This window comes from Tursiops truncatus, chromosome 8 (assembly GCF_011762595.2).
Source record: "Tursiops truncatus isolate mTurTru1 chromosome 8, mTurTru1.mat.Y, whole genome shotgun sequence".
Classification (NCBI taxonomy): Eukaryota; Metazoa; Chordata; class Mammalia; order Artiodactyla; family Delphinidae; genus Tursiops; species Tursiops truncatus.
Genome location: NC_047041.1, coordinates 101,105,022 through 101,118,374, shown reverse-complemented (window position 1 = coordinate 101,118,374; position 13,353 = coordinate 101,105,022). Strand labels below are relative to the sequence as shown.

At 54.7% G+C, this 13,353-nt stretch overlaps 1 protein-coding gene across 1 annotated transcript; it reads left to right on the top strand.

The window, feature by feature from the left end:
• The first annotated feature begins 2,080 nt into the window (after positions 1-2,080).
• On the top strand, positions 2,081-13,270 carry NAALADL1 (N-acetylated alpha-linked acidic dipeptidase like 1). Its single transcript, XM_033861015.2, has 18 exons — positions 2,081-2,280; positions 2,351-2,523; positions 2,605-2,726; positions 3,113-3,235; positions 5,262-5,545; positions 5,647-5,751; positions 6,457-6,542; positions 6,686-6,805; positions 9,940-10,025; positions 10,109-10,172; positions 10,258-10,325; positions 10,567-10,658; positions 10,740-10,830; positions 11,572-11,653; positions 11,738-11,911; positions 11,986-12,073; positions 12,184-12,276; positions 12,584-13,270. The coding sequence occupies exons 1-18, from the start codon at positions 2,081-2,083 to the stop codon at positions 12,768-12,770; spliced, it is 2,238 nt and encodes a 745-aa protein (XP_033716906.1). The 3' UTR covers positions 12,771-13,270.
• Positions 13,271-13,353: the final 83 nt, after the last annotated feature.

Sequence of the window (13,353 nt, the reverse complement as noted above, 5' to 3'; positions counted from 1 at the left end):
GGGTACGGTGGTGCAGGTGAATGGGGCTGTAAGCAGTAGGAAGGGGGCTGCTCTGAGAGGGTGCTGTGAAATCACACACACACACACACACACACACACACACACACACACGTGCACACCGTGCCCAGCTCCCCCAGATTTCCAGGCATCTTTGGGCCAATCAATGGGTTGCAGCCTGGGGACGTCCCTAGTGGTCCAGTGGTTAAGAATCCGCTTTCCAGTGCAGGGGATGTGGGTTCTATCCCTGGTTGGGGAACTAAGAGCCCACATTCTGAGGGGGAACTAAGCCTGCACGTCACAACTACTGAGCCTGCGCACTCTGGAGCCCACACGCCACAACTAGAGAGCCCGCATGCTGCAACTGGAGAAGCCCATGCACCACAACTAGGACCCAATGTAGCCAAATAAATAAATATTTAAACAACAAACAAACAAAAAAACCCAATGGGTTGCAGCCTGGCTGGGCAGAATCCCAAGGCAGGATAGGCCATGGCAGGTGGAAGGAGTCACACTTGAGCCCCAGGGACCTTCCCAGCCCTGCCTGGCTGTCTATGAAGTCTGAAAGAGGCTTAAAGCGAGTACTTGGTGGTTCCCTCTCCCTCTCAGCCCTTATACGTGCCAGGCCCTCTGTAAGGATGGCCTGCCCCTTGCCTCCTCTGCACGCTGAATGCCTTCTCATCCTTGGAAGATTCCCCTCAAGTGTTCCCTTCTGGACAGAATTTGTCATTCTCTCCACTGGGAGCATGGTGGTCCTCCCTCTATAGGGGCGCTTACCACATGGTTGAACCCAAAGCCTATCTGACTCCCCTGCTAGACTTGAGTCCCTGGGCACCTTGTCTTCCCCAGGGCCTGGCATGGAGGTGGCATAGGGCTGAATAAATGAAAGGTGCTTGCAGGTAGGAGTGAATAAATGAATGGATGGATGAATGAATGGATGGATGAATGAATAGATGGATGGATTCCTGGTAGGGTCAGGGGATGGAGGTCAGCTTGTCAAGAAAGTGTGCTTCTCTGGCTCTGTCCTCTAGAACAGTCTTCCTTTCTTTTCTTTTTAAATTTAATTTACTTTTTGGCTGCGTTGTGTCTTTGTGGCTGCACGCGGGCTTTCTCTAGTTGCAGCGAGCAGGGGCTACTCTTCGTTGCGGCGTGCGGGTTTCTCATTGCGGTGGCTTCTCTTGTTGCGGAGCACGGGCTCTAGGTGCGCAGGCGTCAGTAGTGGGGGCTCGCAAGCTTAGTTGCTCTGCGGCATGTGACACCTTCCTACACCAGGGCTCGAACCCGTGTCCCCTGCGTTGGCAGGCGGACTCTTAACTACTGCGCCACCAGTGAAGTGCCCAGTCTCCTCTTCTAAGAGTCCCACTTTCTCCCATAAACTGGGACCCCTGCGGGATAGTTACAGAGAATTCTTCTGAGTCCCTCTTTTCCCCTTAGCTCTAGGCTTAGCATTTTAAGGGGTTAGATGAGGCAGGAGTGGCTACAATGTACTGAGTCCCTACTATGGGCTCAACACCACGCTAGACATTTTACAGATGTGGCCTTGTTTAATGAAAACAGCACCACAGTTCTGTGAAAAAGGCTCTATTATCCATTTTACAGCTAAGAAAACAGGCTCAGGGAAGCTAAGTGAATTGCCTAAGGTCACACAACTTACGTCTAGCAAAGGATGGGATTTGAACTTAAAACCCAATCAAGTAGCCAGGGCTGGATGTGCTGGAGATGGAATGACACCAGGGAAACAGAGGCAGGGGTGGTGGGCAGCAGGCCCAGCCCTGCTCTGGAGACAGGGGCTGAGTTCTAGTCCTACCTTGGCCTCTCCTATTGGGAGACCGTGGGTGAAACTTTGTCCCTCTCCAAGCCTCAGCGTCCAGGTATGCATTTGATGCCCCTTGGAGGTCTCTTCCAAGTGAATGTTGCAGAAATCGAGCTGGATGTGAAGAGCTCCTGGCCCTTCCTGCAGGACACTCCCTTACTCTCCCTGCCAGCTAGTGGCCAAAGGGCAGGGCCACCTATTAGGTAATGGTTAACTGGACCCGACACCCCATCTATAAGGAGCCACACCAGCTGGCCAAGACTCCACAGGATGCAGTGTGTGAAGGTGCTTGGAGGGGTGCTGGGGGCCGCTGCCCTCTTGGGGCTGGGGATCATCCTGGGCCACTTTGCCATCCCCAAGGGGACTGACCTGCCAGCCCCCAGTGCCTCAGCCTCCCAGGACCTGGACCTGGAGATCCTTGAGGCTGTCATGGGACAGCTCGATGCCAACAGGATCCGGGAGAACCTTAGGTGAGAGGCCTGCCCAGGTGCCCCTCCTGTTTGCCAGAGGCTCCTCCCTGACCCTGGGCCCACCCTGCAGAGAACTCTCCAAGGAGCCGCACCTGGCCACCAGCCCCCGGGATGAGGCGCTGGTGCAGCTGCTACTGCGGCGCTGGCAGGACCCGGAGTCGGGCCTGGACTCAGCCGGGACCTCTGAGTACGAAGTGCTGCTGTCCTTCCCCAGCCAGAAGCAGCCCAACCGTGTGGATGTTGGTGAGGTCCTGCTCTGGCCTGGGGAGGCCTGTGGGCCGGGAGAGCTGCTGGCCCAGCCCAGACACTGCCCTCTCTCCACAGTGGGTCCTGCTGGGGACATCCTCTTCTCCTCCCAACGAAGTGAAGAGAACCTGACTGGGGAGCAGGGGGACCCCAATGTGGTACCACCATATGCTGCCTATGCTCCCCCCGGAACCCCTCAGGTGGGCCTGGGACACCCCCTCCCCACTGCCATGGCCCAGCTCCCGCTGGCTTCTACCCCAGCTGCTCCCATCCTGACCCACGGGCAGTTGAAGAAAAGTGCCTCAACTGGGGCTCAGCCCCACCCAGAATTTACTTGCTTCCACACTCCACTACGACTCCTTTTGCCCATCACTTAGTCATTCAACAAACACTAATGGGCCCTGCTCAAAGCCAGGCCTGATACAGGGTACCTGGACACAGAGCAAACCAGGTGTGACTTTGTCTTGGGGAGCTTATAAGCTCTAGGCGAGGTTGGGGGACGGAATCTAAATCCTTCATCCTGCCACTCAGCCTTTCCCCTTCTTTCCTGGGCCTGGCTCTAAGGGTCACCTTCTCTGGGGAACAGGGCCTCCTCGTCTATGCTAACCGGGGCTCGGAAGAAGACTTCATGGAGCTATACCAACAGGGCATCAAACTCCAAGATAGCATCGTCCTGACCCGCTATGGGGGTGTAGGGCGCAGGGCTAAGGTAAGCAGCAGCCCCCAGTGGACAGGAGGATGTGTGGGGAAGGGAATGGAGCAGGGCTGAGGGGTAGGCCAAGCCCTGGGCTCGGGGCAGTAGAGGGTGAAGGATTCCTTCCACCCACCAATGGCCTGCTTTGGCACTCTGCCCAGCCAGGCTCTAGCCCATTGATTGGCCCAAAGAACACTTAGGTGCTGTGTGACCTTGGATATCTCCCCTAACCTCCCTGAGCCTTGGGAAATAAAGGAATTGGGCACATTTTTCAGCTTTGGTATATTCTGGAAGTCTAAGTCCTCCTGTGACATAGTTCTTCTGAACATTCGACTTAAATCCCTCCTGTTGTCCCTCCCTCCACAACTTGCTTCTTTTCAACACAAATTTTTTTTTTTTTTTTTTTTTTTTTTTTTTTTTGCGGTACACCGGCCTCTCACGTTGCGGAGCACAGGCTCCGGACGCGCGGGCTCAGTGGCCATGGCTCACGGGCCCAGCCGCTCCGCGGCACGTGGGATCTTCCCGGACCAGGGCACAAACCCATGTCACCCACATCGGCAGGCAGACTCTCAACCACTGCGCCACCAGGGAAGCCCTCAACACAAAATTTTGACTGAGGGTTACATGTTTGTGTTTTCTTAAATGTTTACTTACTTATTTATTTTAAATATAAAAAGGTATAGAGTGGGAGCAGGGACTAGGGAGTTAGTCTTTAGTGGGTCCAGAGTTTCAAATCTGCAAAATGAAGAGAGTTCTGGAGGTGAATGGAGATGATGGTAGCACAGTAATAGGAATATACTTAATGCCACTGAACTGTATGCTTTAAAATGGTTAAGAGAGTAAATTTCATGTTATGTGTACTTTATCACAATTTAAAAAGAAGTAAAATAAATAAATAAATAAAAGAAGTGCCCGTGATAAGAGCTGGGGGTAAAAAAATGGAAAGAAAAGAGAAGAAAGGCGAACAGGCGTGGTGGAATTATACAGATTATGAAACTTCCAGTTTAAAAAAAAAAAGTATAGAGTGAAAAAGTTTTCTCATAATGCCATCCTCCAAAAAGGTAGCTTGTTTGTTTGTTTACGGGATATGTACCCAGAGTTTCTTTGGGAAGAAGAACATATGAAGATATATTCTCACTTCCTTCTCCTTTTATATAAAGGTAGCATAAATATACTGCTCTGAGCTATGCTGTTTTCACCTTAATACGTCCTGGAGATCATTCTCAATTGGTGCATAAACTCTGTCCTTGATCTTTTTTTTTTTTTAATGTACTGTTTTGTTTTTACTGTCCTAAAATATATGTAACATACATTTTACCAGTTTACCAGGTTAACCATTTTTAAAATGTACACTGCAATGGCATTAAGGATATTCACAATATCATGCAACCATCATTACTAACCATTTCCAGAATGCTTTCATGGTTCCAGATGAAACTCTGTACCCATTAAACACTAACCCCCCCATTCTCCCTCTGCAGCCCCTGGTAACCTCTATTTGCCTTTCTGTCTCTATAAATTTGCCTCATCTCTGTACCTCACATAAGAGGAATCATGTGATATTTGTCCTTTTGTGTCTGGCTTATTTCACTTAGCACAATGTTTTCAAAGTTCATTGATGTATCAGAAGTTCACTCCTTTTTAAGAATCAGTAATGTTCCTTTGCACGTTATATACTAGGTTTTCCTTATCCATTCATCAGTGATGGACGGTTGGGCTGTTTCCACCTTTTGGCTACTATGAACAGTGTTTATATGAACATGGGTTTAGGAGCACATCCTCCTTCTTTTACACAGCTGCATAGTACTCCACTGCAGGGTACCTCCGTTTATTTAATGACCCCATTGATGAGCCGTTGCCTAAGCTCAACAGTCTTTTGCTGCCTCAAGCGGCACTGCAACAAATGACTTGCGTTAAGTATCATCTTGCCGGTGGGAAGACAGATCTGTCCTGGCTTCCACAGTGAGGGAGGGAGGAAGAGGAACAAGATGTGCCCCCTTCTCGCCCCTCCCCTAAACACAGCCTCCTCTGCCTTCTGCAGGCTGTGAATGCTGCCAAGTATGGGGTGGCTGGGGTGCTGGTGTACACGGACCCTGCAGATATCAACGACGGGAAAAGCTTGCCGAACGAGACCTTCCCGCACTCCTGGGGACTTCCTCCCTCGGGGGTGGAGCGAGGCTCCTACTTTGAGTATTTTGGGGACCCCCTGACTCCTTACCTTCCAGCCAACCCCTCCTCCTTCCGCCTGGACTCTGACAATGCCTCCGGATTTCCCCCAATTCCCACTCAGCCCATTGGCTTCAAGGATGCAGAAGTCCTTCTCTGGTGAGCTTTTGCCCTGGGGTCTCCTTCCCACTCTCCAGTGGCCCCCAAACTTCAACCCCCGCACCCATATTTGCTCTGATGGGCCTCCCCCTCCTCCCCAGCAACCTGCAGGGAGCCTCAGCCCCGGCTGCCTGGCAGGGAGCCCTGGGCTGTGACTACAAGCTGGGGCCCGGCTTCCGTTCTGATGGTATCTTCCCAGCAGGCAGGTGAGATGGGGCCCCCTCCTCCCCCAACGCTTCCCTTCTCTTCCCTTGTTATGCTTCCTTGATCCTGGTTTCCTCAGTGCTCACTTCAAGGCCTGGCCTTTCCCTTTCTCCTGTCTCCCAACCCCTCCCTGATTCCAGAGTATCTGTCTTGTCTTTGGGGAAGCCTGTGAAACAGCTGCGTGCCTCACAAGGCCCTGTGGGGTCCCCCCCACCTCACCTTGGACCTCCATTCTCCAGCCGCCCCCTCTCTTGAACACACCCAGCTCCTTCCCACATCAGGGCCTCTGCACTTGCTGTTCCTGCTGATGGGAACATCCTTCCCCACGCTCTGTCATTCCTGGCCTGCACTAACCTCCCCACCTGCCACCAGGTACCTTGTCGGTGTCCTCCCAAGCCCCTTCACTGCCTGCAGTTGTTCACTTCCTTGGGGTCTGCCTCCCTCAGGAGAGGGAGGCCTCACGAGGGTGGGGTCCATGTCTGTCTCAGTCATCGCCCAGAGCCTGGTACGCTGCTGGCATACACTAGGTATCCAATAAGTGAGTGAGTACAAAGGAGAATTGGAATCAGAAGAGCTGGGCTCTAGCCTCGCTGTCTCTCCTGGTATTTCCAGGCAAGTGATCTTGCCAGGTCCCTTTCCTGCTCTGGGCCTCAGTTTCTCCTACTTTGGTGCAGGGGAAGACTCCTAACACCCCTACGCTCCCCCAGCCAGGTGAACGTGAGTGTCTACAACCGCCTGGAGCTGCGGAACTCCTCCAACGTCCTGGGGATCATCCGCGGGGCCGTGGAGCCTGGTGAGCGCCGCCTCACTGTTCCCTGCGCCCCCAGGACCCGGCCCTGCTCTGAGCGCCCCTGACCACGCCCCCTCTGCCCAGCCTGGCTGCCCCACCCACCCTCGCTCCTCCACTTGGGCGTCTGACTCTGCTCCTCCCGCCAGACCGCTATGTGCTGTATGGAAACCACCGGGACAGCTGGGTTCACGGGGCCGTGGACCCCAGCAGTGGCACTGCTGTCCTCCTGGAGCTCTCCCGCGTCCTGGGGACTCTGCTGAAGAAGGGTGAGCGGATCCTGCTCCCCTGGTCCAGGGACTCTCTCCCCAGGAGGTCGCCTTCTGCTCAGTCCTCCCCGAGCTTTTGGGCGTCCTGTCCCCCCTCCTCTCTCTCATTCTCCAGTCCCCACTTGGGCGAAGCTTGAGGGCCCTGGGGGCAGACATGCATGGACACCAGCCCTGGCCTCGCTCGAGTAGCCCAGGGTGGTGCAGGGAACTTGTGCAATACCTTCTGAGGGTTTCCTGGGCCCCTCCAATGAAGCGAGGCCAGATGTGGCCTCGAGCGAGGCAGTGCCCAGGCTCTGCCCTCAGGGAGTCTCAGCCCAGTTGAGGCAGGGGTGACGGACAATCGTCAACTCAACAAATATGTCCCCCGTGGCTAGTATGTGCCAGGCCAGTTCTAGGCACTGGACATCCCCCAGTGAACACCAGAGTTCATGCTGTAATGACAACTGTGAAACGTGCTATAAGGAAAAATACCTACCAGGCTTTCCAGATGCAAGCCAGAGCGCAGGGAGGCGGCAGTTCTGGGAGCGGTAGGGGTGGAGATCCAGGTGGAGGGCACAGCATATGGGAAGGAGCAGCTGGACCAGGTGGCAGAGCTGGATATTTCCTAAAAATAAGGACATTTTCTTTCATAACCACAGTGCAATGCTCAGAATCAGGAAATTAACAATTTTGCCAATTGTTCTGAAAACTTTTGTTTTGTTTTTAAATGGGCAAAGTACTTTATTTATTTTATTTTACTTTTTTGGCTGCATTGGGTCTTCGTTGCTGCGCACGGGCTTTCTCTAGTTGCTGCGAGTGAGGGCTACTCTTTGTTGCGGTGCGTGGTCTTCTCATTACAGTGGCTTCTCTTGTTGCGGAGCAAGGGTTCTAGGTGACGGGCTTCAGTAATTGTGGCACATGGGCTCAGTAGTTGTGGCTCGCGGACTCTAGAGCGCAGGCTCAGTAGTTGTGACGCATGGGCTTAGTCGCTCCAAGGCATGTGGGATCTTCCCGGACCAGGGCTCGAACCCATGTCCCCTGCATTGGCAGGCGGATTCTTAACCACTGCGCCACCAGGGAAACCCGCCAGGCGGATTCTTAACCACTGCACCACCAGGGAAGCCCCTGTTCCAATAACTTTTAGAGCAAAAGAAATTTCTCGTCCAAGAACCAATCCAGGATCACACGTTGCACATGTAGTAGTTGCATGGGTCATTTGTAATAGTTTCTTAGCTGTTCTTTCTTTCATGATCCTGATATTTCATTTGTTGACTGTCCCTCAATTTGGGTTTGTCTGATTAGATTCATCTTATGCATTTTTGGCAGAAAAAAATGAGAATTTTTCATTGCAAGCATGTAATCATTTTATACTTAAAAAATTTTTAGGGCTTCCTTGGTGGCACAGTGGTTAAGAATCTGCCTGCCAGGCTTCCCTGGTAGCGCAGTGGTTGAGAGTCCGCCTGCTGTTGCAGGGGACACGGGTTCGTGCCCCGGTCCGGGAATATCCCACATGCCGCGGAGCGGCTGGGCCCGTGAGCCATGGCCGCTGAGCCTGCGCGTCCAGAGCCTGTGCTCTGCAACGGGAGAGGCCACAACAGTGAGAGGCCCGCGAACCCCCCCAAAAAAAAAAAAAAAAAGAATCTGCCTGCCAATGCAGGGGACACAGGTTGGAGCCCTGGTCCGGGAAGATCCCCGGGCCGCGGAGCAACTAAGCCCGTGCGCCACAACTACTGAGCCTGCGCTCTAGAGCCCGCGAGCCACAACGACTGAAGCCCACGTACCTATAGCCCGTGCTCTGCAACAAGATAAGTCACTGCAATGAGAAGCCTGCGCACTGCAGCAAAGAGTAGCCCCTGCTCGCTGCAACTAGAGAAACCCCGCGCGCAGCAATGAAGACCCAACACAGTCAAAAATAAATAAATAAAATAGGGCTTCCCTGGTGGCGCAGTGGTTGAGCGTCCGCCTGCCGATGCGGGGACGCGGGTTTGTGCCCCGGTCCGGGAAGATCCCACATGCCGTGGGGCAGCTGGGCCCGTGAGCCATGGCCGCTGAGCCTGCGCGTCCGGAGCCTGTGCTCCGCAGTGGGAGAGGCCACAACAGTGAGAGGCCCGCGTACCGCAAAAAAAAAACAAAACAAAATAAATAAATAAATAAATAAAATAAAATAAATTTTTAAAAATTTTATTTATTTGGCTGCACCGGGTCTTAGTTGTGGCACGCAGTATCTTTTAGTTGCGGCATGCGGGATCTAGTTCCCTGACCAGGTATCGAACCCAGGCCCCCTGCCTTGGGAGCGCGGAGTCTTAACCACTGGGCCACCAGGGAAGTCCCTATACTTAAAAAGTTTGGTTTAAAACAAAAAGATGAGGAATGATCAAAGGGGACTGAGTTGCATCCAGAGACGGGAGCACAGCCAGGAGCCCATAGCGCTGTGGAGGGGTAGGGGGAATCTGAAGGCGGTGAGGGGGTCAAGCAAGGACCTCGGAGGCTTCCGGGAGGTGGCTGAGGCCTGTGGCAAGAGCAGCGAGAGCACAGAGACTGGAGATGGAAGCCAGGCTGCGGGAGGCTATGAGAAGCAATGTGGGACATTGGTTAAGCCCCTGGATTCTGGAGCCAGGCCTTGGATTTGAACCCTGGCTCTGCTGCCTACCAGCTGTGTAATCCTGGCAAGTCATTAAACTTCTCTATGGCTCAGTTTCCTCAATGGAGAGAGTCATAGTCTGTCCCTCACGACGTGTTGTAAGGATTGGCTCAATGTGGATAACGCTCTAAGGAGAATGTGAATGTATCATCGCCAAGTGAAGATGATTGGGGAGAGTTTTGCATAGGATGCATGGAGGAGAGAGTTGGGGGACCTCTAATCAGCATAGCCAGAGAGAAGAGGGGGATAGGGCATTCTGGCAGAAGGGACCCCCTGACGGAGGGAGATCGGTGTTGGCGTCAATGTTGGGGGCTGTCACAGAAGCGGAGGGGCGCGGGTAAAAGGAGGATGGAGCCTCAGGGAAGGCTTGGCCAGGGAGGTGCCAGGACCTACCTCCAGTCGCCTGTGCCCGGCCCGTTCCAGTCCTCCCTCCTCTCCACATCCCCAACCTTCCCCCTAAGCCACCCCATGATCCGAGGAATCTTGCCCTCCAGCCCTTTATCCCCCTCCCCAGGCACCTGGCGTCCCCGAAGATCCATCGTGTTTGCGAGCTGGGGGGCAGAGGAGTTTGGGCTCATCGGCTCCACAGAGTTCACGGAGGTGAGCGAGCCCCGCAGCTCGCCGCTCGAGGGCGTTTCCGGGGCAGGGCAGCGCGGGGCTGACGGGGTCCCACCCGCCTGCAGGAGTCCTTCAGCAAGCTGCAGGAGCGCGCCGTAGCCTACATCAACGTGGACATCTCGGTGTTTGGTATGAGGGGCGGCTGGGCTTACTCGGGGAGGAGGGAAACGAAAGGGCGGGGCCCGAATAGAGTCTTTCTCGGATCCCCTCACAGCCAATGCCACCCTGAGGGCGCAGGGGACGCCCCCGGTCCAAAGCGTCATCTTCTCTGCAGCCAAACAGGTGGAAATGGGAGGGGCTGGGAGCTGGGCTGGGAGGAGGACGGGCGGGGCGGGGCTACACGGGGTAGGCGGGGCTGGAGCTGGTACTTATTAGAAGGGCTGGGGGTGGGACTGAGGCTGCGGGGTGGGCCTTGTAGGACCCGCAGGACTGTGCGTGGGCTCGGGTGGGCAGAGCGGAGGACCAGCCTGGTCGTGGGGCCTGGGGAGGGGCCAGCCCCGAGACTAGATCCCCCTCCGCTCAGATCCGCGCACCAGGCCCCGGCAGTCTCAGCATCTATGACAACTGGATCCGATATTCCAACCGTAGCAGCCCGGTGTACGGCCTGGTCCCCAGGTGAGCCCAGGGCCGGGCTGGGGACTCCGGGCTGGTGAGCTGGCCCAGCGCCCTGCAGCCTAACCATCTTCCTTCCCGCAGCCTGGGCACTCTGGGTGCGAGCAGCGACTACGCACCCTTCATTCACTTCCTGGGCATCTCCTCCATGGACATCGCCTACACCTATGACCGGGTAAACGGACACCCCTCCGTCCCCCATCCCGGTTCCTTGCTCCACCAGCCCCCTCCTCTCCTTCGGGCCGCTCCAGTGCAAACTGAACCCAGCTCCCTCACTCATTAGCTGTGCTACCTCAGCCAAGTTTCTTTACCTCTCTTGAGCATGTTCACCCGCATCTATGTTATTTTATCAAATTTAAGATACAGCTGAGTATAAGATGCACTGTCATGATACGCACTATTCAGGAGGGAAGAAAGCACTGTCAAGTAGTTGCAGGATGACACTGACTGTAAGAAGCATCCTGATTCCAGAGATCTTAAAATGTTTATCTCAGAATAGATTAAATAACAGTATAAACCAGGGGTGGTCTGAGGGTAAAGTGAGATAAGGGATGCGGAGTGCCCAACCTGTCTCCCTGTTTGATGCTCCAAAAGGCCCTTTCACCCCTCCATGGCTACACCACTCTTGAGTGGTGGAGTTGGGATGTGAATCCTCTTGTCTGACTGCAAACCCCAGGTTCTTCTCCTTCATGTGAAACGGGAAACTGGCACCTGACCCAGCTTTGCCACTTATTAGCTGTGTGATGTCAGGAAGGTTACTTAACCTCTCTGAGCCTGCTTCCACCTCTGTAAAGTAGGAATCCTAGAACCTTCCTCACAGATGTGGTGACAATTGAATTGAAATAATGTCTCTACATTGTATGCTTCCCTCCACTTCCCATCCCAAGCTTGTCACCTCTGGGTCTTGTTCCCCCAGAGCAAGACCTCAGCCCGGATCTACCCTACCTACCACACAGCCTTTGACACCTTTGATTACGTGGACAAGTTTGTGGACCCTGGTGAGGACGAGGGCAAGGGGCATCCTGAGGCTGGAGGAGGATGGGCTGAAGACTGAGTCCTGGCCTTGTTGCGCTTCCTGCAAGGTTTCAGCAGCCATCAGGCCGTGGCCCAGACCGTGGGCAGTGTGCTTCTCCGGCTCAGTGACAGCCTCTTCCTGCCTCTCAATGTCAGTGACTACAGCGAGACCCTCCGCAGCCTCCTGCAGGCTGCCCAGCAGGACCTTGGTGGCCTGTTGGAGCAGCACAACATCAGCCTGGGTACGGAGCCCCCCAACACTGAGGCATGGGGAGCCCTGCACCCCCAGGGCTAAGATGCTGGCTGTTCCCCACAGGACCTCTGGTGACCGCAGTGGAGAAGTTTGAGGAGGCAGCCACGGTGTTGGGCCAACACGTATCAGCACTGCAGAAGGGCACCCCCGAGTGAGCAAGGGCTGCAAGCAGGTGTCTGGGAGGGCGGCATCCAGGGCAGGACGCAGGCTGGCAGCTGGGCTGCTGGCTGTAGGGTGATCAGAGGGCCCTGTCGCCTCCAGCCCCCTGCAGGTGCGGATGCTCAATGACCAGCTGATGCTCTTGGAACGGACTTTCCTGAATTCGCGAGCCTTCCCAGAGGAACGCTACTACAGGTGAACCTGTCCTGAAGCTCTTCGAGGTGCAGTGAGGCTGGGCAATGGGCACCCGCTGGAGGGACGAAAATGTCAGTTTTGCTGGCCTTTAGAGCACAACCCAGTCCCTTGAGACAGTTGGGGAGTCAGGCTTAAAGGATGGGAGGCAAATCGGTGAAGGTCACCCTGGGACTAGAACCTGCATCTCTTCCCACCACCAGTGGAGAGGGGCTTTTGTGCCTAGCTGTATACAGGAGCTGTTCCGGGCTGAAGCGCCCCTCTCTCCTGGCCCCTGAATGGTCCTATCCTCCCCCATTTCTCCTGTCAGCCATGTGCTCTGGGCACCCCGCACCGGCTCTGTACCCACGTTCCCGGGCCTGTCCAATGCCTGCTCCAAGGCCATGAACACAGGCCCCGGATCTGCAGCCTGGGCTGAGGTGCAGAGGCAGCTCAGCATCCTGGTGGTGGCCCTGGAGGGCGCAGCAGCCACCCTGAGGCCTGTGGCTGACCTCTGACCCTAGCCCTCATTCTTCAGCTCCCATCCCCACCCTTTATCCTAACCCTCTCCCACTCCAGTTTTCTTTGAGTGTGTCCCCGTCTCTCCTGATGCTAGGAAAGGGCACGACCACAGGACCCTCTCAAACTTCTGAGGCAACAGCTCAGGGCCCCACCGGTGCGGACACTTGAAGGGAGTGACAAGCCCCAGATGAAACTTTCCCTCTTCCTGGCTCTTGGTTGGCAGAGGGTGAACAGGAGATAGGGATGGTGGGGATGGCAAAACCACCAACTGCTCTTGGTGGTGGGTGGGTGGGTTAGGATGGGACGCATAATGGCAACCTTAGATGTCAACTCAGAGACCACCAGAGCTACTCCTCAGTGACCAGCAGGGAAACTGAGGCCCAGGGTGGATAGGGCATTGCCCAATTTGGGTTCCGCTCCCCCCACGCCCCTAGCATGTCTCAACTCCTCCCTGCCCTCCCCAAATAAATTGAGCCTAGCTGCTGTCCTTGCAAGACAAGTTCCTTTCACTTATTTATTTTTAGACTTATTTTATTTATTTATATTTGGCTGCGTTGGGTCTTCGTTGCTGTGCGCAGG